Source organism: Lipotes vexillifer, unplaced genomic scaffold (assembly GCF_000442215.2).
Source record: "Lipotes vexillifer unplaced genomic scaffold, Lipotes_vexillifer_v1.1 scaffold621, whole genome shotgun sequence".
NCBI classification, from domain to species: domain Eukaryota; kingdom Metazoa; phylum Chordata; class Mammalia; order Artiodactyla; family Lipotidae; genus Lipotes; species Lipotes vexillifer.
Genome location: NW_006792411.1, coordinates 410,226 through 435,371, shown reverse-complemented (window position 1 = coordinate 435,371; position 25,146 = coordinate 410,226). Strand labels below are relative to the sequence as shown.

General features: G+C 37.6%; 1 protein-coding gene across 1 annotated transcript in view; it reads right to left on the bottom strand.

Moving 5' to 3' along the window:
- Positions 1 to 25,146, bottom strand: part of RANBP17 (RAN binding protein 17) — a 317,091-nt gene that overhangs the window by 48,143 nt on the left and 243,802 nt on the right. Inside the window, exons 20-22 of the mRNA XM_007465527.1 lie at positions 19,366 to 19,454; positions 11,966 to 12,073; positions 9,329 to 9,411 (exon numbers count right to left, since the gene is read on the bottom strand). Of these exons, the coding sequence (XP_007465589.1) occupies positions 9,329 to 9,411; positions 11,966 to 12,073; positions 19,366 to 19,454 (280 nt within the window). The remainder of the gene's footprint in view (positions 1 to 9,328; positions 9,412 to 11,965; positions 12,074 to 19,365; positions 19,455 to 25,146) is intronic.

Below are 25,146 nucleotides of genomic sequence, written 5' to 3'. Positions count from 1 at the left end.
GGTACGCGGGCCTCTCACTGTTGTGGCCTCTCCCGTTACGGAGCACAGGCTCCGGACGTGCAGGCTCAGCGGCCATGGCTCACGGGCCCAGCGGCTCCGCGGCATGTGGGATCTTCCCGGACCGGGGCACGAACCCACGTCCCCTGCATCGGCAGGCAGACTCTCAACCGCTGCGCCACCAGGGAAGCCCCTGAACAGATTATTAATCTCTGTAAGTCAGTTTCCTCATCTGTAAAACGAGGACAATAACAGTACTTATAACTCACAAGGCTCTTATGTGGAGTAAAAGAGACAGCATACGTAACGTGCTTACCACAGTAACCGGCACAGTGCTCATGTAAACTATAACAATACACAGTACTAGGCGTTCATTTCTTTCTCCAGTCTACTAGCCTGTAAATTCATACGTGGGGAGCTATGGCCTGAAAAAAGAGGAGGAGGTAAGGCTGGGTGTGTTTGGTGTCGAATAATGTCCCTTCCTTCTAACACATAACTCAAAGTAAGGTCAATACTATATCTTTGACCACTTTCCCTTTATTCCTTCAAAAGAAAACTGGCTGCAGGGGGTCTTTGGCCCACAATTTACCAGTTCTCTGTGCCCTCAAAAGAATACTTTTTAAAAAAGGTGCAAGGGATAAGATATACTGTAATTGTATTTTATACCAGGAAGAACAGTATGAACAATGTCACTTCCTGGTTTATAAAGCAATCCATTACATTGATTTACCTTTTCTTTTTCCCTTTTAATCTCTAAAATTTTAAAGTGAATTTGATATTTAGCTGACAGCTCTACAGGCTGAATGTCTTCATTCGTCATCAGAACAATTATGGGAAGAGAAGTGCAAGTTTCCTGACATTCCTTTACTTCAGGTCGCTCAGCCCACTCTGTCTCTGTGCAAACCAGCTGAGGCCCCTGGACGTAAATGGTTTGGGACGGAAATGAAGCTGTAGGAGCCTGGAAAGGAATATAACATTTCCCTTTCAGGTTGAAAAAGATTAAAACAATGCAGCATTGATAAGCATGTGGGAAATTAAGGAAATTGTTGGGAATGTGAATTAGTATGACGATTCTAGAGGGTAATTTGGTAAATTTTATTAAAAATATTAAAAATCCACTTTTGGGAATATATTCTCATTCCAAATGTTCACTACCATATCTACCTATCTCCTAGCGCTTGCACTCACACACTGTCTTCTATAACAGCCAGCCCCTCAGTAGTTGAACTAGCTCCCATCTCCTCTTACGTGCTTGAGAACAAAGCACAGCAATTTCCCCCCTTTCTCTCCTATGCAATCTTTTTTGTTTTTTTAAACAAAACTTTCTCTTGGCCCTACTTCCCTGCCTGATATTACTCCCCTTTGTAACTAAACTCCTTAAAAGAACTGTGACCCTCCATTGTCTTCATTTCTTCTCCTCTGATTCTCTTTTACACCCACTCCACTGAAAGTGCTCTTTTCAAGGTTCCCAATGACCTCCTTGTCCCTAAACGTAATGGTCGACTCTTAGTCCGCATCTTATTTGATTCATTGGCAGCTTCTGACACAGCTGGCTACCTCTTCTTCCTTGCCTTCCAAGACACACACTCTCCTGATTTTCTCTTACTTCAGTGTTTGCTCATTCTCTCCTTTGCTGGTTCCTCCTCGTCTCCCTTTCCTCCTAACACAGAATACCCCTGAACTCAAAGCTAAATCTTTTATATTTAAATTCATACCCCCACCCCGGTGATCTTATCTAGTTTTGCAGCTTTAAATGCCGTCTAAGAGTTAATGACTCCCATATTTGTTTCTCTAGGCCAGACCTCTTCCAATCCTCAGACTTGTATATCCAACTCCGTATTCAACACCTCCACTTGAATGTCTAATCAACACCTCAAGCTCAACACAACCAAAATGGAACTTCTGAGTCCCCCTCACACCCATTCTCAGCCTTTTCCATCTCAGTTAATGGTAACTTCATCCTTCCAGTTGTTTATGCCAAAATCCCTTGATTACATTTTCTCTCTCGTACCATATATACAATCCATCACGAAACTGGATTTACATTCAAGATATATCCAGAATCTAACCACTTCTCACTACTCCCACTGCTATCACCTTGGTCAAAGCCAACAGCAAATCATGTCAGCCCTCTGCTCAAAACATTCTAAAGTCCTTCTCCGTCACTTGGAGTTAAAGTCAAAGTCCTGATAATCTTTACAGGATATGATGTTACATGACATTGCTTTTGTTATTACTCTCTTTTGTTCACTCTGTTCCAGCAACCAATGTCCTTGCTGTTCTTCAGACATGCCAGCTACACTCTTGCCTTAGGACCCTAAAACTTGGTGTTCCTTCAGCCTGGAATACTTTTCCCCAAGATATCTGCATAATTAACTCCCTTATTTACTGCAAGTCTTTACTCAAATGTCATTTTCTCAATGAGGCCTACCTCGATCACTTTACTTAATAATGCAACATGTTTCCCAATCCCTGGTACTTCTAATGCTCCCATCTTTTTTTTTTTCTTTGCGGTACACGGGCCTCTCACTGTTGTGGCTTCTCCCGTTGCAGAGCACAGGCTCCGACGCGCAGGCTCAGCGGCCATAGCTCACGGGCCCAGCCGCTCCGCAGCATGTGGGATCTTCCCGGACCGGGGCACGAACCCGTGTCCCCTGCATCGGCAGGCGGACTCTCAACCACTGCACCACCAGAGAAGCCCCTAATGCTCCCATCTTGATTTGCTTTCTTTCTTTTTTTTTTCCCCCACAGCACTTATTACCTTCTGACATACAAAATAATTTCTTTTTCAGTTTTGCTCACTGATATATCCAGAGTCTAGAACAGCACCTGCTGCTCTCAATATATATATTTGTTGACTGAGTGAAGCTCACAAAGCTGAATGTACAGTGTATATACTTGCTGCAACAGTGTATGATAGTGAAAATTACATGTTTATAAAAATTACATTTATCAAAAGGTGAATAATTAAATAAATTATAGTATGACGATAAAATGGAATGCTTTACATCTATTTTAAAAGATATGGTAGAAAAAAATTATGAAAAACCAAAGGAAAAAAGAGATATGGTAGATTTAGATATGTATTAATATAAAGTGATGGCCATGATATAAGTAAAAAATAGCAAATTACAGATTAGCAAGTATATTATCATACCACTTTTGGAATAATATATGTATATGCATACATAAAAAAGTATGAATGAGCACACACTAAACTCTTAATGATGGTTATCTTTGAGTGATGAGATAATCAGGAATTTTCACTTTCTACTTTCTCCAGCAATTCTGAAATCCTTCAGTTTACTGACAGACCATGCTAATGTTTTATATTTATATGATTTTGTAAAAGCTATTGCTTGCTTGAAATGCCCTCCTCAAATTTCCAGGCCCTATTCTTATTTCCTTCTCTGGCTCCTCAGTTTTGAGTTAGAAACTTCTGGGCTCCCATAGCACTCTGTATGCTTCTTAAGCATAAAAGTGAGCACAACACATTATAATTCTTTATTTACTTGTCTGAATCCACTGCTGGACTCCACTAAGAGAAGAATCAGTAAGATTCTTTTTTGTGTGTCTTATTTCTCTTCCTATCCCTTGTAACTCTCAAACACATAGTAAATGCTCAATAAACGTTAGCTGCATGGATGAAAGAATCTACTGAACTCTAAGCCACTTGTTTGGAGATCATGCTTACTTATTTAACAGCTTGTTTAGCAGTTTTTGCTTGTGTGCAGAAGTGGCCAAGTCCAACACGTGTGGATTCACTGTGAAATGTATTCCTCAAGGCCTGGGATCCTCAAGGTGTTGATCATTCCATCGCCTTAAGAGGATTTTTGTGAGCTTACTCTACTACTTTGTTGTCCTATGCCCCTGACCACGTTTCTGATACAATCTAAGGTTATGTCCATGGTTCCTGGATGATGTTTTCCAGAAATGTTATTTCCTGATAACATTTTATTAAGTCTCTAATTATTTCAAGTCCAACACATGGTTCAGCTTTTTTTTTTTTTTTTTTGCGGTACGCGGGTCTCTCACTGCTGTGGCCTCTCCCGTTGTGGAGCACAGGCTCCGGACGCGCAGGCTTAGTGGCCATGGCTCACGGACCCAGCCGCTCCGCGGCATGTGGGATCTTCTCAGACCGGGGCACGAACCCGTGTCCCCTGCATCGGCAGGCGGACTCTCAACCACTGCGCCACCAGGGAAGCCCTGTTCAGCTATCTTTCTGTAATCATTTAAACATAAATAGAAATCATAATCTTTCATTCTTACAATGCTTCTAATAGTATCAATACATACCAGTAATTTTCAAGCTCTTTTATTAAAAAAAAATCTTTAAGCAGGTGACCCCTATTACAAACAGATCTAGTGCAACTATATATAGCTGGGTGGTTCTGGTCAAAGTGGCAGTAGGGTCCCCTCCTCCCCCCTCTCTGGAGAGGCTCTGTGGTACTTTCACAGATCTCTAGGGCTCTGAAAAACCCAGTTGGAAAACCACTGGTTTGTTTTCTAGGTCACAGTAAATAACAGTGGCTTGTATATCAGTTTACAAATTCAATTTAAGCATATTATTAGATCATACCTTAAATGCACCTGGAGCATATATTGCTCAAAAGAACCCTGATGTAAATTCTTATGTACAGTGAATAATTATAGTTGTTCTATCCACTATTAAAGTTTAGATTTTTCACACACTGAGCTTTCTTTAAATCAGGTACCTAAGGAAGGAATAAAAGCAGCTCCATTTTTGCCAGTCTTATAAAAACAACCACTATTTCTCCCTTCTGCGCACTCTTTCACCAACAGATGTCACTAAAGATACCATTACCCAGAGGCAAAGGGAAGAAAAGATTAGACAAATGGAAACTGAGCATAAAAACCACCCAGTTCTTAAAACTGAGAAGTAGGTTTCCAAAGTAATAACATTTATTACACTGCATGCAACATTTTAACCAAAAATTTAAGAAAGAAATTTCTTTTATTAAGTTGCTCAGGCTGAACGGATCATAGCACTAAATTTTGAAATACATGTTCTTGAAGCAATTTAAAACTCATTAGAAATAATAGGCTTGGGCTAGTAGAAAATGTGGTAAAATCTAATCCTCATCCAAATGTTACCTGGGCTGCACAAACAGGAAATTGTTTTGTGCTACTGTGGCTAACCTCATTGCTGACCCTGAGCTGTAACGGCGAGAGCAGCTGAGAGCTGAGGCAAAATTAAAAACTTACATCAAAGTATATCATGACAGAATGTAGATAAATAAAACAGCATATCAAAAGTATTATTTTTCTGCCAGTCTCATTGAGTAGCGAGGTGGAGGTATTCCATAAAATATATAACGAATCGGGCACATGTGGAAATGAGTTCTTCCCCCTCTGAACTGCCCCAATCATCGATTACACAAATACTGCCCATGACAGGTGAGCAGAGAAGGAACCCAGCGAGGATGGGAACAGAAGGGATCAAAGAATGTTCTGGCCCCTTTCTTCCATGGGCTCTCCCTTCCTTCACCTTGGCTTACCACAGAAATAAATAATGTTGGCTCTTCTGTACCCTCCTAGTCATTCTTTTCCTCATCTTCTAGACTCCTGGATGGCAACCATAGGATCTCCCTTCAGTGAGCATATTAGAATCTCCAGAGATAAAAGCATGGGTAATAAAACATTACACAGGTAAAGACAGACAAAATCAGCTCGGCTGACTGAGGCCAGCATGTGGAATCAGTGAAGGCTGAAAAAGATTTTTCTATTATTCTATGTAAAGCGCATGTGTCAAGGTCACTGGTGACAAAGCTGAAGGACATTTTTCCACTGAGCCTTCATTTTCCTTAAGTTTTAGGGTAGAAATCACCATATACTTAAAGAACAGTGCTTCATCAAAAGTACCCAACTTTGTGTGGCAATTCTCAGGTGGCAGAAAGGAACATGCAAAGACTACTGTCTGAAGTTATACAGACTTTGAATGAAATTCCAATTTGACTATTTGCTAACTATGTAATATTTGGCAACTCTTTAACTTCTATGAGCTTCAATTTCTTCCTAACAGTAGTCACAGTAGCTAAGTGATCTAAGGGCTTTCCATGCACTATGTAACTGAATCCTCATAACCACCCTATGAAGTAGGTATTATTTTCTCTGTTTAACAAGAAAGTGAAGCAAGAGAGGCTTAGCAACTTAACCAAGGCCAAGTGACTAGTGAGTGGCAGATAATAATACTTACCTTAAGGATTCTATGGGCTAATGTATGATTAATGGTCTAGTATAGGAGCAGGCACATAATAGCTGATTAAAAAATGGAAGCAACCCTTATTATTAGGCCAAACTAAGGAGAAGAACCTTACCCTAATCTCCTAGCCTTTCTTCAGAGTAAGAAAACTCCTTATTGGCTTTTCTTCTCAAGAATGCTTTGAAGGCTTTCTCTTTTCTTTTTTCTTTTTTCTGCTTTTCTTTCTCTTTTCTTCCTCTCTCTCCCTCTGCCTCCTCCTCTTCTTCTTCCTCCAATATAATCCTCACAGTTTTCTTTCTCAACTTTTGCTGCAATGCTTTTGTCTATGTCAAACAACCTGACAGAGGACTGAATAGCTTTTGAAGCCCATAGACTTGGCGTTGTTCTGAGATTCCTTTTGGTATCACTTGCTGGACAAACATTCTGTCCTATACTAGAGATTCAGTGATCCTGGAAGAGGAGGAAGTTGCTGCTCTTATCAGCCCTACTGTAAGAGTGAGTAAGCCTCACTTAGTAAGAGAAACTGGATCCAGAAAAGGGGGAAGGAAAGATACGACTGTGGTTGGTAACAGGAAACTAACATTTGTATAGTTAAAGGTCTATTGACTACTAAGAAATTCTTATACGTGCATTGTTTCATAACGGGGAAGTATTTCTTTTTAAAAAGTGAGGAAATAGACGCTTAGCACTTGTTACAGGCAGAAGGAAGCAGGACAGCATGGTCCAAACAGAAGGCATTCCTGAATAAAAAAGTGATGAGGTCAGTGAACCCCTATCCAAAGGAGGCTGGTTCTGTGAGTGTAAGAGAATGGCTTTGGATCAAGGAAAGGCATATTCACTGAGTACCTAAGCCATGTCACAACCTGTGCCAAGCCCTTTACCCAGAGTAGCTCAATTAACCACCTCTAATCCTAACTAGACAGGCAGGTCAGTAGGTATTCATTATTTCTAATTTTACATATGAGAAAACTAGGCCACAGAGGTGTAGTGTATTAGCTGAATGTCATGGAGTTGATATGGGTTGGTACTAGAATTGGTACTCAGATCTTTTAATTGCCAAAATCTATGTTTTTTTAAAGATATCATTCTTTTGGAAAAAGCTCCAGTCGTATGTCTTTTATGATAAGACACTGAAAGGAATTAGATATACCCTGGAAACACAACAAACTGTACTGAGAACATTTAAAAAGGGGTCCATTTTTACCTTTGGGCGGCAAAGCATTTCTACTTTATATGTTTCTAATGTGTCCATTTTCAACAGATGCAAAAGTTGTGGCAATATAGTTGCTGGTACAGATGAAAATAGGAGAGTTTACGTTTACTGTCTTAAATAGGTGCTTTCTGTAGTTTCTATACACTTATGACCTCAAACTCTAAAAATCAAATGTACAATTAAAACTAAGCATTTTTAACAGAGGCCTACAGTGCATACGGAACAGAGTCCCAGAATATTTTGAGTTCAAGTAAAAACAATTTAAAAGAACTGTTTTCCTGCTTTTTAAAATAGGCTTTACTTTTTAAAGAGTAATATGCTTTTTAATTTTTTTAAATTGGAGTACAGTTGCTTTACAATGTTGTGTTAGTTTCTGCTGTAGAAAATACCTAGGAATAAACCTACCTAAGGAGACAAAAGACCTGTATGCAGAAAACTATCAGAAAACTATAAGACACCGATGAAAGAAATTAAAGATGATACAAACAGATGGAGAGATATACCATGTTCTTGGAATGGAAGAATCAACACTGTGAAAATGACTCTACTACCCAAAGCAATCTACAGATTCAATGCAATCACTATCAAACTACCAGTGGCATTTTTCACAGAACTAGAACAAAAAAATTTCACAACTTGTATGGAAACACAAAAGACCCTGAATGGCCAAAGCAATCTTGAGAAAGAAAAATGGAGCTGGAGGAATCAGGCTCCCTGACTTCAGACTATACTACAAAGCTACAGTAATCAAGACAGTATGGTACTGGCACAAAAACAGAAATACAGATCAATGGAACAGGATAGAAAGCCCAGAGATAAACCCACACACCTATGGGCACCTTATCTTTGATAAAGGAGGCAAGAATATACAATGGAGAAAAGACAGCCTCTTCAATAAGTGGTGCTGGGAAAACTGGACAGCTACATGTAAAAGAATGAAATTAGAACACTCTCTTACACCATACACAAAATAAACTAATACGCTTTTAATGGCTGTTCCTACATACACACACTCACTTAAAGAAGCTTTACAAAATTTTGTAAAATCTGTTTCTAGGTGCTCCGAAAGAAGTATAAGAATCACAGGCAATTTTTGAGGCCAAACATAGAGTTGGCTGTTGATTTGGGAAAGTAAGACCAGACAGGTAAAAAAGAAGAGGACAAAGGAAAGGAGGACACAGAGAGACATCTCTCAAGAAGAACAATGCAAAGTGTCCAGCCTGTAGTTAGTATTCAGTCAGTGTGTGGCAAACTAACAGAGGATTCTTATCTGTTGTATCATATCCTCATTCCCTGGCTACATAAAGGTCTCAGAGAGTTGAGAATTTCATTGATGAAGCTGTCAGAATTGGCAAATATTAGGGTTTATGGTAGTTCTAAGGCTCATTTCTAACTACTAACCACATTTTTTTGTACTATAATTGAATAGAACAATCATTACTGTAGAACTCTGATTCTTAGGATGCAGTGCCCCCAGATTTCCTACAATAAAATATTTACCAGGATATTTTTCCAAAATTCAGTGCCGGTGACATACTGGTTTAAGCATCCTTTGACCCAATACACTAAACTCCCTGATGTAACTTTTAGCAATTTTCAATATGCTGTAACTTTTCAATATTCTATCTATAGTGTATTCCCTTTGCCTACTGACACTGCAATTTCATCTAAAAGAAATTCATCAAGTTGGTCAGGCATGATCTGTAGTCAAAGGCATGTTGCTTATTTCTCTTGATGTCAATATGATAGCTACCTGGCTTTTTGCACCCCTATTACCCACTTCAAAAATTCATACAGATATGAAGGTTTCAAAAGAACAAAATAACTAACATCATTCTTTCCTCCAAAGAGATAAAAGTTATATTGCAGAGACAACTATGGAAAAGGATACTCACCATAAGTGCAAATCATTTTACTAGCTTCTCTGAAGAGAAGAATTCCATTAGGAGATGATACATCAAAGTTCAAACGCTGGGATCTAAGAAATACAGCAAAAATTTAGACTATATGTGCAGATAAAAAAACCAAATATAGGTTTAAAATACCCAGAATTTTCATTTATTAGAAGTAGCAACAGTACAATTATCCCTTTTTTAAAGTGTCATTCCATTAAACAAGTATTGATAAAATGTGTGTGCTATTTCTCTCACTATAAAGATACTAGAACAATAAAAATATTTTCATTTATTTGCTGATTCAAAGAATTCACTTTTTATCTGTCAAAACAATATCCTGACATCCTATATCACAGACCTCTTATACCCTCTCCTTTCATGCAAAGTGGTTGACAGATAATAATAAAGAAAACCCCAAGTATGTATAAGTTTATATAGTTACTTGGATAGAGATTTACACTTGAGATCTCCTGTAGTGCCTAATACACATGTTTAAAACAAATTATAAAATAAGAGGAAATCTAAGTACCTTTAATACTGCTCATATGCATAATGATTCACCTGATACTTCAAGCATATTTCAAACACATTAAATTACATACAGACTATAGTTTCCATTGAGCATAGCTCAAGTAAAGAGAAACAAATCCCAGAAGTTCTAAATAAGAACAGTTCTACTTCCCTAGTTCCTAACAGGTTGGGGAACAGTCTGAAAAATGTAAAGGACTGACATGCCATCCTGACATAATATTTGCTTTTTTAACATCACTTTGGCTTTAGTTGGCTCCAATATACCTTGCTGCTCTGCTTTTAAGAAATAATGGTATATTTTTAAAAGGATCAGCAAAAATATGAAATAGGTCATAGCAAAGAAACACCAAAAAGTAAAGATGTTTGCCAAGGAACAGAATAAATTGCTAGGAATAGAATAAATTGCTGCTTCTCTATGCTTTTTCAAAATGCTTCAGAATTAAGTGCAATTATAACTTATTAGAAATACTACTGGAAACATTTGATTGTTGGCATAGAATTCCGATTAAAGAAATGTATATACATAATTCACATTAGGTTCCAGAGAAATACAGACAAGATAACATTTTCTGGGATTATAAATTTTTACCAGGTAGTTCTTTGGACAACTGTGCTAGATATGAATTATCCACCTATGGCAGATGTAAAATACTTTACAATATACAATGTAATGATTTTTTCCTTTAGTACTGAATGTTATATCAGTAATATGAACTATTAATTATCTGGCTGAAAAAACTGTAATTTAATAAAAACGAAATTTCTAATATAAACTATATAGCCACCCTTCATTTAGTATTTAAGGCACCTAGAGAACAGTTTTAAAAAAACTAACAGCTTTCAAAAGAATACTCACATTTATTTATTTGCCAGGTCTTTTCCCACCTCTTGTTTTAAAAATTTTAAATTACTGCTGTGAAAAACTCAGCACCACAGATCAAATTAGAGTTGCAACCCATACTCCTTCCCTGTCGGGAGATCTCCCTTCCAACACTCAACTTACAAAGAGGAACTGATGAAACAGGATGGCTAAGTGACAGGTAATTTGGTGCTAAGCCATATTCATAATGACATATTTTAAAGAGGTAAAACTAATTATCTTATTGCAGTTTTTCTCTTTTAGCTACACCTTTGTTAACATTTATATACGAAGAACCTGAACCTCTGCTTGTCTATGCAAATGATAAGGTCACCTAGGCAATTTCTGAGAAGTGTGGTAGTTGCTATTTAAATAAAAATTGTGAGTGCATAAATCATCCACATGTGTGCATCTTGGCACAGAGGAAGAAGGATAACTTAGAAGTCAAGGCAGGGACAATCACCAGGGCTTCTGAGACAAACTATGTGTCCACGAATTGCTCTGGGACTCAGTTCCCTTATCCATAAAATAAAGCATCTCAACTCAGAGACCTCTAAACTCCTTTCCTCCTCTACAGAACTGCAGTTAAACGATGAAACAGTTAAAACTGCCCTGGGACTTTCCTGGTGGCACAGTGGTTAAGAATCCGCCTGCCAATGCAGGGGACACGGGTTCGAGCCCTGGTCCGCGAAGATCCCACATGCTGCGGAGCAACTAAGCCCGTGCGCCACAACTACTGAGCCTGCGATCTAGAGCCCGCGAGCCACAACTACTGAAGCCCACATACCTAGAGCCCGTGGTCTTGCAACAAGAGAAGCTACCGCAATGAGAAGCCCGTGCACCACAATGAAGGGTAGCCCCTGCTCGCTGCACCTAGAGAAAGCCCGCGCGCAGCAACGAAGACCCAACGCAGCCAAAAATAAATAAATTTATAAACAAAACAAAACAAAAACCTACCTTCCTCCATATTGTGCTTTTGAATCTTTTAAATAACGGTGGCTGTAGTCTTCCAATTTTTTTCCCAGTTCCCATAGTCCCCATATACACCTAAGTATACTAAATTCTTTCTCGCTCAAAGTCTCAACCTTATATCTCTAATTCTACTGCCTTCAACTGATCATCTTAAGTTTCGGTTCCTGGGTTCTTGCTAAGCCTTAAATATACAGACACCAGGCAGGAAAGTCTGACCTCCAAAGAGTGCTACCAAATAGTAAATGACCTTTTCACTTGCCTATCCTACCTCTTACCTGTTTTGCATCAGTTCTGCCATAAGTTTTAAGATGGGAGTTGTACATGCTGGCTCTCCATACCACTGCTCAACAGCCCTCTGAAGAATGGGAATATATATTGGGTACCTTTTATAAAGCCTGTTAAAGAATTTAAGGGTCAAAAGAAATATTGTTTCTGAAAATTGGTGCCACTTAAAAAGAAAAAAAAGGAATCCACATTTGTTCTATGTTTAGCATACTTATGAAGTATCATGTAACATATTTAAAGAATTATGCTTAATATTGCAGGAAAGGAAAATAAGTTTAGTTAATGAGGGTAAAAAATGTGAATTGCTACTATCAGAGTTTGCTGGGCATCAAACTACTTAAGAAAAAAATGTTGTTTATTATGTAACTTTAAAAATACATAAAAGTAGAGGGAAATAGTAAACCCCATGTATTTATCTCCCAGCTTAGAAATTATCTACATTCTTTTAAGTTGTTGACTTAACTCTGCTTAGTCCCACTATAGCCCCAAGGAACGCTGGGGATGACAGCTTGAAGAAAAGCTTTGGGTAATTTTTAATCTCAACTCAAGGTCAGTTTGCTCAAAGGTAGTCCCTTGTACACTCAAGGAGAAATTCTCAAACACCCTCATCAATACTAAGGAGTGCATGTCTCTGTTAAGTCTGGCTGAGACCACCAGAACCTGGAAAACTCCGACTCAGCTCCACTGACCCTTTAACCCATAACTGGCCTCCTCCTAACAAATGGACACAGAAATATAAAATTAAGGCCTAAAACTGCAGCAGAAAAACCCCTTCCTACACCACTACCTTCATTTCCTTCTTCTTTTCCTAATCCCTAAATCTGTCTCTTTCTGATGTTTTTCAATGTACTTGTCTTTTTGTCTCAGATGAAAGTGCTGAACGGAATCACCTCATGTCGTTCCTTTTATGGGTAGTGATCTCCATGGTGAGAAAGATGACAATTTTCTTCCCTGCTCTTAGAATAAATCTCAAGTTTCTTAGCGTGGCAAACAAGGTCCTTAATATCTGGTCCCTGCCTACCTCCAGTCTCGTCTCTTAGTGCTCCTGCCCTTATCTATGGTTTGGCCATTCTTAATTCTCTGCAAACCCACTGATGCCGACTCTCTCTTGTCTCTATTCCTCTTTATGCTGCTTTGTCTGCCTAACACATTCCAAACTGTATTTCAACATCTAGCTCAAGTTTTACTTTCCCTGGAATGGTGAAACTTTCTCTTTTTTCTCAAAAGGAATCAATCTCTTCCTCATCTAAGTTCAATGAGCACTTTGACCACGTCTCTCTTATAACAAACTGTATTACGGTTGGTTGCTTGTATTACCCATCTGCCCCAATAGATAGTGAGTTTCTCAAGGGCAAAGACCTGTGCTTCCCTACTGTGACCCTGTTAACTCCTATTTGTCCCTCATATTTCAATATACATGTCAATTATTCCAAGAAGCCTCCGTGACACCTCCCCTAATCCCCCCATGACTAAGTGTGTCTCCTATGTAAGGCTCTGGTACCCTGTGTTAGTGCTATCATAGCACCTTATCTCTCCTACTATATGCTTTTTGAGAGCATAGCATAGGTACTTATTGTATGCATGGACCTGGCACAAAATAGATTTCAATAAATATTTGTTGTGGTAAACCTGCCAACCTAAAAATGAGGTGTAGCATACTTGATTAGACCTACCTATCTGATTCTTTTAAGCTGTGCATTTCACTTTGAAGCTTCAGGAAATAATTCACATAACATTTAGTGAAAATAAGCCCTTAAATACCTTAAGAGTGTCAGGCTCCCTAAAAGTGTAAAAAGCAATACTTTTGTCCCCCTAGATATACCATGTTAAGGCTGTATTTGAATATATACGAAAATTTACTTAAGTATTTATTGAAGGTCTATTCTATAAATGTCTTCTCACTGTTATAGACTCTCTGGAGCCATCTGGAAGCAAACATTAAAGAAATCCCTGCCCTTGTAGAATTTATATTCTAATAAGACAGAAAATAAAATAGATATATGATCCTTTAGAAAGTGCTACAAAGGAAATAAGGCAGAGAGAGGAGATGAGAAGTGAGTGTGTATGTGTGAATGAGGTTTCAGTTGGATGAAAATGAAAAATATAAAATCAATAAACTTGATTATTAACTCTATTTTGTCAGATAACTTGTTTTATTTTTTTCTATGGACTAGAAAATCTGTTATTTTTGATAGATGGTAGATACTCTGTGCTATGTACTGTGCCAGGGATCTAGTGATAAGTAAGACATGGTCTTTTTTCTTGGTGAATTCATGCTTGAGTCTGGGTGGTACACACATAATAGTAATGCTCTGAGTACCAAAATTCTGAAACAGTGCCAGAGCAGTCCAGGTGAGAAAATATTCCACCAAGAGATCTGAGTACAAACTCAGTGATCACGAGTGGGAAAGCATCTGGAAGACTCATCAGGAGACTGAAAAGACCCAAATCTCAGAATCTAAGAATATCATAAGCACACAGAAGCCCCTTTGCAAGGCATTCTAAAGACATCAGGACCATCATACTTTTCAGAGCACACTGTATTCACTATGGGATAAGGCCCGGGATATGAGGGGATGCTCCCTTTTCTGTGTGGAATGAGAGTGGTGCCAACTCTAATATGCTTCTGACAGAGGTGACTGCCACAGAGAAAATGAGTGATTACTGGAAAGCAGAGTAAAGGTCTACCAAGCAGGGAGGTTAAAAGGGTTTCAGAGTGAGAGTGCCAGACTCAGATTACACGGTGAGAATCAGAACCCGCTCTAGGAGTGTAATTTTCCAGTGGCCTTGTGAGAACTATGTATATGTGGATAAGGAGGAAGACAGTGGGAGACCTTAGGTAGAAGTGGCACAGATCTCACTGCTTTCACCTAGATCTCCTCAAAGGATTCCTAAGGTCAACACCAGATGAATAAAAAACAAAAAAATTAACGATGTGCTATTGCCTTATAAGATGCTAAATATGAAAAACTGAAAAGAATGAGGTTTGCTTCTTGATGACATCCATCCATCCATCCATCCATACATCCAATAGTTACTTACTATGTGCTGGACCCCAAGAAAGCATAAATGAGTAAAAAAAGTAATTCTTTTCCTCTGAGATTTCACAGTAGAGAAAGCATTCTAATATACTAGAAGGCAACAAAAGAGGTTTTTGTTAAAAATTTTAGGAGATAAGAGTGTGAGGATGTGGTTCCAGAACAGAAATAGCCTGTAGTTCAGAGCTTAATTGAAAGGTATTCCTTGAATGTGAAACATCTATACCTTTGCTCATGGAGGCAACTGCTGCTGGGAAGCCGCCTCTCTTTCGGTCTGGCAAATGCCTATCCATCTTTCAACACCTAGCTCAACTTTTACTTCCCTGGGAAGCCTACTTTTTGCCCCAAATACCAATCTCTTCCTCTTAAATGTTCATATGGTCCTTTGCATGCATCTTTGTTACAACACATTGATGGTTTATTAGTTATTTGTTATGGCCACTAGACTATGAGCTTCTAAGGAACGATCCATTTTATTCATTCTTATAAAAAGCAATCATTTTATTCATTTCTCATGCCTGGCACAATGCACTCAACATACGCTTGTTGAACAGCAATTTTTCAGGTTTACTTTCTTCCCTATTTCAGTTTGTCCAACATACTGCTGACTATTCTCTTCTTGAAATACAATTCTGATTCTGTTAGTCAGTCAAAATCATCAATTGCTTTATACCATCTATGGAATAAGGGTCTCAGTTCCTTGGCCTGATATTCAAGGGTCCCAGACAACCTGCGTGTCCAACCATAAGTGTATCTTTAACAAAATAACTTCTCTACTACTCTCCTTCCTAAACCTGTGCTTAGACCAACTGAAAACCTCTTACTTCACAGTTCCAATAGTCCAATCCTACTTATGTGATATGACCCAAAGAAATATCTTCACCTTTACAGAGCCTTTCCTGATGCTCCAGCTAAATGCAATCACTTTATTTCTATCTTTGTTATGGGACTTATCACCTTCTGTATTTTATTACAGTTGTTTAGGTAGATACCTAACTGACTCTATTAAACTGTAACATCATTTTGGGGTGGGATTTGAGTGTAAGAAATCTACATCCCTCATGAATCCTAGGACAGTCCTTAGCCAAATTTGCTGAATAAGTGAGCAAATTGGATTCCTCTGTCTCATTCCATATTAGGGAAAGGAACTAACAACAGTGGAGGGGTATATTTACTTTGTGCCAGACACTGTACTAGGCCCTTTATATATGTCAGTTCACTCACTTCTTACAACATACCTGTGATACAAGTATTATTAGCCCTGTTTCATGGAGGAGAAAACTGTGATTCTGAGACATTAAGTAATTTACCCCAAACCCCACAGGTTGTTAAGTGGTGAACCCAGGACTGGAACCTAAGACTGTCCTATTCCAAAGTTCTTTTTTTTCCCCTACAAATTTCATTGTCTTGCCTTGTCTTTGTAAAATGTGTTTATTCATATTAAACAACAGCACTGACTGCGTGACTGAAAAACAGTGTACTCAAAGATCAGGATCATGACAATTAAAAGAATGAGTGTGAGGAAACAGCATCCTACACATTCTTTTATTTTTTTCAATTTCCCGCTGGGTTTTTGATACTTAAGTTTAAGTATAATCTGGAAAAAGTTTAAACAAGGGGACTAAATACAGTGCAAGGTAAGGTGCTTTTATATTGTTGCATTCTCACTATAGGGGCAAAGAAATAGCAGTGATTCTTCTTCTGTTCTCCAGTAGTGGGACAATTTACCAACATGGTTGCTGTGTAGTTTCAGGCAATTTAGGTTTGGAAGGACAGAGTGATAAGCAATGTAGTCCGTGTACCAGTTAATGCAGTGTTTATAGAAATGTTTTTAAATTAAATAGCTAACCACTAAAATAGCATTTTATCAAATAATCACGATAAATAAAATGCATTTTGACTTTAAGATGACATGTGCTCTTATAGGATGTTTCTTCTGTATGCTAAGGACTATACAGCAAATTAAAGCACACACATTTATGTGGATAAAAGGCAAATAAACTTTCTCCAGCAGTAATATTAGAACCATCACTGACGGTTTGACATATCAATATTTTAGGAAGAATAAATGACTTTCATACCCATGTTCTTTTTTTTAATCATATACTTGCTCGTTTTTTACATTACTAGAATACTTTGGAAAGAATCTGTACTCTATCACCTGAAACTGCTTAAAGTATTTCGAAATATTTTAATAAAGCTCTTTGAATTATCAAATAATGTAACTTTTAAACAAATTTTACTATTATTATAAATATTTGCTCTTTTATCCCTTGCCCAAAGGAAAACTATAAATCTTGCCTCAACTGAATGAACACCATTTATCATATTCATTTTGTTGTCAATACAATTATGAAAAGCCTTTGGCCTTTTCCCAAGGAAGCTGATTTGCTACTGAAACTCAATTATTATAAGCAAGGACGGTACCAAACCATCCCGTTTGGCAATCTAACATAACTTCCTGCATAACTGACACTTGGCCCTCCGTCCCTGACCCTGATAACATCAACGTCTACAGTCAGATGGAGGAGACAGTGGTTTCTAGCCCAAAACAAAAGTTAAGTCCAAAGGTTTTCCGTTTGCTATTTTCTGCCATCTGCTGGACAAAAGTTTCATTTCAGATAGGTGCCCAAAAGAAGGAGCAAAGTGAGGAAATGGAAAACAGACTTAATTAAAAACTTAAATTACAATATGTTCTATAAATTTTAGGCAGTATCAATTATGACAGATATTTCTATTCTTTGATGCTAAGGGGAAAGTTCTTATCTGAACTCTTAGTTAAGATCGTTGCTGAGGAAAACGTGAAGCATTAATTGCTGGACCTCCTAGAGTTGTAGGTTGGCTTCAAGATCACCATCAATTTTAAAGTGCTAAAGTTAGGTTTTTACAATATTTCAAATAAATGAAAGTTTTTGCTTTGTGAGCTTGTATTTATGTTTAGAGAAATGAAAGGGTCATATGTAATTCCAGTTTATTCCGCACAGTTAAAAGAGTTGTATGACTTTCCATGTTAAAATCTTCAATCTCTGTACATGTACTTTGTATGCTGACATAAAGACATACTGATTTCTAAACGGCATGGAAAATTCTTATCTCTAACCCTTCTATGGGCACATAAATCTGATGAGGTAGGTTTTAATAGTAAGTAAAAATGTAAGTAAGTATTCAAAATTAATGCTAAACGATTTCTTTAATGTGTAGCGTTCTCCCTGAAACATGCCCAGATCCTGTTAGTTATGTTTTCGGCCATAACTGTGTCATCAGTACTTGAAGACTGCCTTTAAGAAGTTTCTTTTGTAATTTAATTTATGAGGGAAGTTTCTTTTGTAATTCAATTCATGAGGGAAGTTCTTATTTATGATAAGAAGGGTCTGAAAAGAGCAACTGACAAATAATGTAACTTAAAAAATAACTTTAAGGTTACAGAATTTTCTTACGTGCTCTGATGGTTTCACGTATAAAGGCATGAAAACATATGTTACACTTACATGACTTGCATACACTATCACTTTCTGTTAAGATCAAAGAGGATTCGTACAATATTGTTAAAACAATATTAACAGTAACCATTTATGACTACCTGTTATGTTCTAGACATTACACAAAGTACGTTACCTATTTCAATAGTTACAATAGGCCATGATACTGGATGTCTCCTTTTATAGATGAGGAAACTCAGAGAGGTGAAAAGACTTGCCAAAGTTTACACAGCAAATGGAGAGTTAGGAATTCAAGCCAGGTCTGCCTAACACCAAATCTTTTTACTATTAATGATGAGGCATTTCTGTGGGGGGATGTTTGTTTCCTTGTTTATTTATTTTGCTGTCTGTACTAAGCCTTGGCAAAGGTAAGTTCAAATTTTATATCAAATGAAAATCCTAACAATTTATTTCCCCCTTTTCATGTCCATTAATATTTTCATGATGATGAAAAACTACAGCATGATAACCTGAGCCTCAAAGAGATAAAGTGTCCTCAGCTCTGCTATTTGAGATAGAGTAGGAATCCAAATCTCCTCGAAAATGCCAAATGGTAGGATCCATTGATCTTGAGTTAGAGACGTCAGCCCAATTATCCCTGCAACCCCAACATAAACAATCATTTGGGGATGTGATTTTTTAAGGTGTCAATATTTAATGGCACCAAAAAAGTGACCTCTCTGAGCTGGGTCTCCAAATGCTGTGCTCAGTTATCTGTACTGCTGCCACTGTGCTGTAATTTTTAGCTGATTACACATTAGTTCATTTAGCTTTGTTTCCTCTTCCCTACTGTGCCATACTATTAAACGAAAGCCAGGGGCCTGGCATCCCTCTGTGCACAGAGCTGGTATTGTCACAGTGTAATAAGGATACATCCAGTCAAACAGCATGGTGTAGCTGGTCTTTGTGTTCAGTGCAAAGGCAATCCCTCGAAGATCTCTTGCCAGCCCGATCAACAGACGCTGTCAGTGGGAAAGAGACACAGTAATTGATTTTCACGTTAGCACAGAGCAGATGGAGTAATAATCAGGCAATAATGACCACATATCTGATTTTGATTCATTAGCTAAAATGTCTCGCTCAGATCTCTTTCTATAGAAAGTCACAGACTTTTTAAGCAAACAGACCATCAAATCTGCTGACCAACTCTGCTTCTTATAAATTGAGCTGAGTCATAATTCCAATAGCTTAGAAACATTTAGATTCCTAACATACTTTGTTTCTGAATAACGCCAAATTAGAAAAAAAAAAAGAGCATTGATAATTCCACGAAACAGAAATGTACAGGGTATAGACATTATTTAATAACAACAAATCTTAACCACATTGGCTTGCAAGAAATCAGTCCCACCATGCAATTTGGAGTCTAACCTGAAAGCACACTGGCATTTAAAGATCCCTAAGGAATATCTTTAGTAACTTAGGACAAAATGAAACTGGCCAGATGACCTATTGGTACCGTGGCATACCCAGAATGGCATTCACACTCCCCAAGCAAGGAAAAGATATAAGGAAAAGAGTTCTTCTACACTCAATATCAGAAGACTTGAATCTAAACCCAGCTTTACTTCTTAACTGTAAGACTTAAGGCAAGGCAAATTATCAGCCTCAGTTTTCTCATCTCTGAAAGGGGCTAATAATGCCTCTCTCACAGAGGCACTGTCAGGAATAAATTTATATAAAAATGCCTGATACATACATAAGTGTTCCATAAATACTTAGTTTTAGAGAAAACAAAACAAAACAAAATGAAAACTTGACTCTTAAATAGAAGAGATCTGACTGGCACTCTGGACCCTTAATTAAGCTGTCCTTAGGAAGATGCTTGGGAAGTGAAAAAGAAAACCCATGAACAGATGCTAGAATGTCAGAACAAAGAGTACAAATAAACATAATTGCAAAACAAGGGGGTGGGATAATTGAGATACGCAACTGTGATTTCTGAAGATACTGTTTTCAGTGGAAATATTCTGCCAGAAAATGGTCTCTGAACTATTTTATCAGATTTTCTTTTCCGCACACTTTGGTAATAAATGAAAGTCTCTTTAGGAAGGCGTTTAAATTATCATTAAGGACTTGGAAGTGAATGCTGACCCTCATCTTAATGACTACAAAAATTTCAAAGTAGGAAATAGTTTATGTCACAAGTATCTGTAATTTTTGATCCCCTTTCCCCAATGCCCCATACCTAAAATGAGACTCAATATAACTGAAAGTTGTTCATAAGAATATTCAGTTTCTATACTGTGTAACAGCTTATAGAATGATGGTAATCTGAATTTCTGAATCTGTAAACCCTGAACTTTTGTTTCTGCTTCTTAAAATAACTTATTCTTTTTCCTTTCATAATCTCACCAGTCCTTGTTTTTCTATAATCGGCTAGTCTCTCTGTGTAGTTCTCTTATGTGACTGCTATTTTTTTTTTAAAACCATTTTGCCTTTTATGTAACCTGTTTTCATCACCTGGAACCTATTCTCCTCTTTCTCAGCTTTCCACATTTCTTGCAGCTTCCAGAACAGAATATGTCTTCTAAGAAGTCTTTGAACAATTCTATTCTGACTAATTCTCTTTGTAGTCTTTCTATTAAAGTGGCCCTTTTTGATTCTATTTTTATTATGTACACTTACAAATTACAGGCTACTCTTCAAATAATCTTCAGTTTTCACATATACATAAGGTACTCATCACCATTCAACTCTAAATCGGTCAACAGGAGCAATAAGTTTTACTTTGTGTCTAGTGCAAAAGGCTCTTAAAATATTTTAGACTACCCTTATTACACAAAAAGGTTAATATTTATTTCATCACAAATTTTTTTCTTAAGAGATGCCAAGTTAATAGAAGGGCTCTAACTGACTCAAATCTATGAAATTATGTCCATTTTAGAAAATGTTACTCCAAAGCAGAGGAAGCATATGACAGTATAATAACTAAATATGTTTTCAAAAGATTCGACTGAGCAGGAAAATGCAGTGTTAATGTGAGAAGCAGATCTCTGATGCTCAAACAATCTTTTATCTCAAAGCAGCAAGAGTACTGTAATAATCTATACAGACACTCAAACAACACTAAGGAAGTACTTTCTTGACAGTCAAAAGATACCCAGTTCTGGTATGAGACCAGGAAAACTGTGAACAAGGAGCTCAACCAGGCTATCAAACAATCTCAGAGATCAAGGGATGACCTGAAATTTAGGGGAGGAAGAGCCACAGTTTACCATCTCACTTAAAACAGCACAAAGAGGTTTATTTCAAAAGTTGCCTTTCTCCTACAGTTAGCCAACACTTGACTGACCTGAAAAATGAGAGGTCCTCATAAAGTGAGGCTGTTTGGGGGAGTGGGCAGGTCTGGGGTATCTAATCCTAAGGATTCCTTTTTTGGATAGTTCAAGGAGAAACTGCTCGGTGCTGCAGTCTCCTGCATGGTGAACGGCCGTCTGTGTGCCAAGTGTGAGAAGGATGGGCTGGGAAACAGTTGAAATGCGGCTCCTTCCACCCTGACCTCCAAAACAGGGTTTCTAATGGAAAGTCTGACAGACCCTTTACTGTAGTGGCACTACTGGGGGCAGCTATAATATTATCCTCATAATTCTACTATATAATAACAACAAAGAAAAAGAAGGTGAAGGGTCATTGTGCTTTGTCTTTAGAATTAAGATGGCTGTCTTCATCCTTACAGCATACTCTTAATTCTGGAGACACATCTTAATAACCTCTAAATAGTTCCAACAAAAGAGCCGTGTCAGAGGAATGAGCAGGCCCCAAGGTGTTTCAACTGGAGTGTTTTCATCTGCCTTTATTGCTCTATCCCTCTCCAGAATTAAGGCAATAACCTGTGATAAATTATTCAGGAACTGCTACAGGGATCAAAGCAAAATCATTCTGTTAAAGTGCTGTTTGCAACATTTGGCACTTAGTGCGAAAACTTTTAATGTGCGCATGCTGAAAATCTAGGATTTTAAATAATTTAACATTGTGGAGTTTTTACGAAGGGACTAAAGATAGCAGGTTCCTATTTAACTGCCCCTCTTCCTCCTAGAAGTTTTCATTCATTTCCCTTAAAACTGATGACGTCATGGCGAAAACAAAAATGATGCATGGGGAGTCAGAGGACTGGACTGTATTTTACTATGGGTGCAATCACAGCGGGGAAACACGTACTGTGAACTAACGCTTTAGAGCCAGGGTTTGTCAGAGCAATTCCTTTCTTTTTCCCTTTCCTTTGAAAAGAGAAACCCAAGACAAAAACTCAATGTTCTCTTCAATTTTATTAGGACTAAGTAAGAAAACAAAGCTATAAATTTAAGAGTTTTACAGCATTTCCTCCTCTCACAACCATATTTCAGTTTGGCAATGTAGGTCCTTAATGCTTATGTTTATCCTGAAATCCGCATTTGAAAAATATCTATCAATAAATAGGCAGTTAGAAAATCCTGGTAAGGGTTGCAAATTAAATGAATTTGGCAGTCCTGCAGCATTTTCATAGAGATATTTTAACGGCATCACCTCCTGTGGATTGGAATACTAAATACTTTATTGAAGAACAAAACAGAACTGTTTTTATCTCTAGTACTTGCAAAATGAAGTACCTGAAAGCACTTCTGCATGTATTATTTATTCATCATGATAGAAAAATAGGCTTAACCTAATAAATTACATTTAAAAGCATTTACTGCAAAAGTTTTGTTTACGATAAAGCAACAGATTTAGTTCTTTATCGGTAGCTTAAAGCACCAAGTTTTCTTTATACAAATTAGACAGATGGTGCTTACAGTAGAATTTACTAAAGGTCTGTCACAACAAATGCAGCCAAGCTGCATATTTAATCACTGCAGAATCTTGTCTACCTGCAGCTGCCAACTGCTAATCCAATTTCCCTGATAAATGTGGCAAGAGACACGATCAGCAATAAAGAGCATCTAACTCCATTTTCCTGCAGGGCGTCTTTTGATGAACATTTAGGACGGAAGCACGGAGTGCACTGTGTGGCCTTGGTTCGTGGCAGCTGCATGCATTCTGAGGCACAGTTCTCAGGTTACTCACTTAATTCTGCCACTATCATTACGTTGCTATTGATCTCAGTAGCTGTTGCCTACACAGCATTACTCTAGATGAAGCTGAATCAGGCAGTTATCATGCATCAAACTTGCTCAAAAGCCTGGAGATTTCCCCTTAATTACTTGTGATTTTATTTGCAAATACCGTTAAAGTGTAATCAAGCAGTCACTTTCCAGGGTCGTTAAGAACTTGCTGGTTTAGGGATATATCACTGGAACTCCATTCAAAATGACTCTAGGAAGATGGTTTCTATCAAACTAGATGGGATTACATCAAAACGGGCTCGGAGTATAATGAAATCTTCAAATGAGACAAATGTAATTTTTATAAAGATAGTGTTTTTCAACCTCACGGCTTCTTTTTGATATAAAGGGCAGCAATAGCCACCTTAAGCTTGCAAAGATTTTTCTGGTCATTAAAAATATTTGGGAGACATCTCAAAAATATAGCTAACCTGAGTAGAAACTCTGGTGAAGAATTTCAGCAACACTATAAACACAAAGAAAATCTCTAAGATCCCTTTCTGGTTTTAAAAATTCTATGACTATTGCATGTTGATAAACATTCATTTCAAAAACTCTATGTCAAAATAAAAGGTACAGTATTTGGTTAATTATTTTTTAGTACAAGAATTACACTAAACAATCACTGACGGCCATCATTCTTCTATTTGGCTTCTTACTGCTAATTTTTTTTTTTTTTGGTAGAGAGAAGAGGAGTCATGCAAAATGACTGTCAATATTTTCAACACATTTCAAATAACAATAAAACACGACTCAAGTATCACCGATAAAGGTGCCTACATTTTCGGTATATATTTATTAGTCTTTTAAGGATAATGACCAGTGTTAATCTATTTAATACAGCCCTGATACATCAGAATTTCAGAAGATGTTACTCCTATTTAGCAGATCTTGTGCTCCCCATCCCCCATATTAAAATATGGGGCTGTTTTGTCACAGACAGCTTGCTACACTTAAGGATTTTACTAATAAAACATAATGTTGTCTTAGATATTATGACTGTTGCCACAGCTGAACTGACTTGTCAAATCAATCCTAATATGGCTCCCACAGGCACATAAAAACCTTATTTAGCTATCAGTTACCCTGATCACTTTGTTCAGTTTAAGAATGCAATACTTCAAGACCAGCTCCTATTTATACATATATGCCTAGCCATTTAATAAAGTCTTGATTTACACAAATTCTTGTTTAAAAATATTTAGAGATGCAGTATTTTGGCATGTGCACATTTGTGCATTCCTCCATATAAGTATGTTGAAACATATAGTGTGGGGTAGATGAGGGAATAGGGACGTTTAAAGTGGTGTACCCACGAGAAATGTTCTTTTAAAAGATACTGCCACGAGAGACAAATGCATCATCTAATCATAAGCTCTTTGAAATCATTCGATAACCTCAAAGTCCATTTGTATAAGAAACTAGAAAAGTACTTATATGAAAAGTACAACTCAAAGACACATGCAATTGGGAAATTAAGATTGATGAAGCACAAAGCACACACAAATATGCAGACCTTTTTCTGAATCTATACATCCTAGAATGAACAAAATCGTCTTTTCTCATGTTTGGA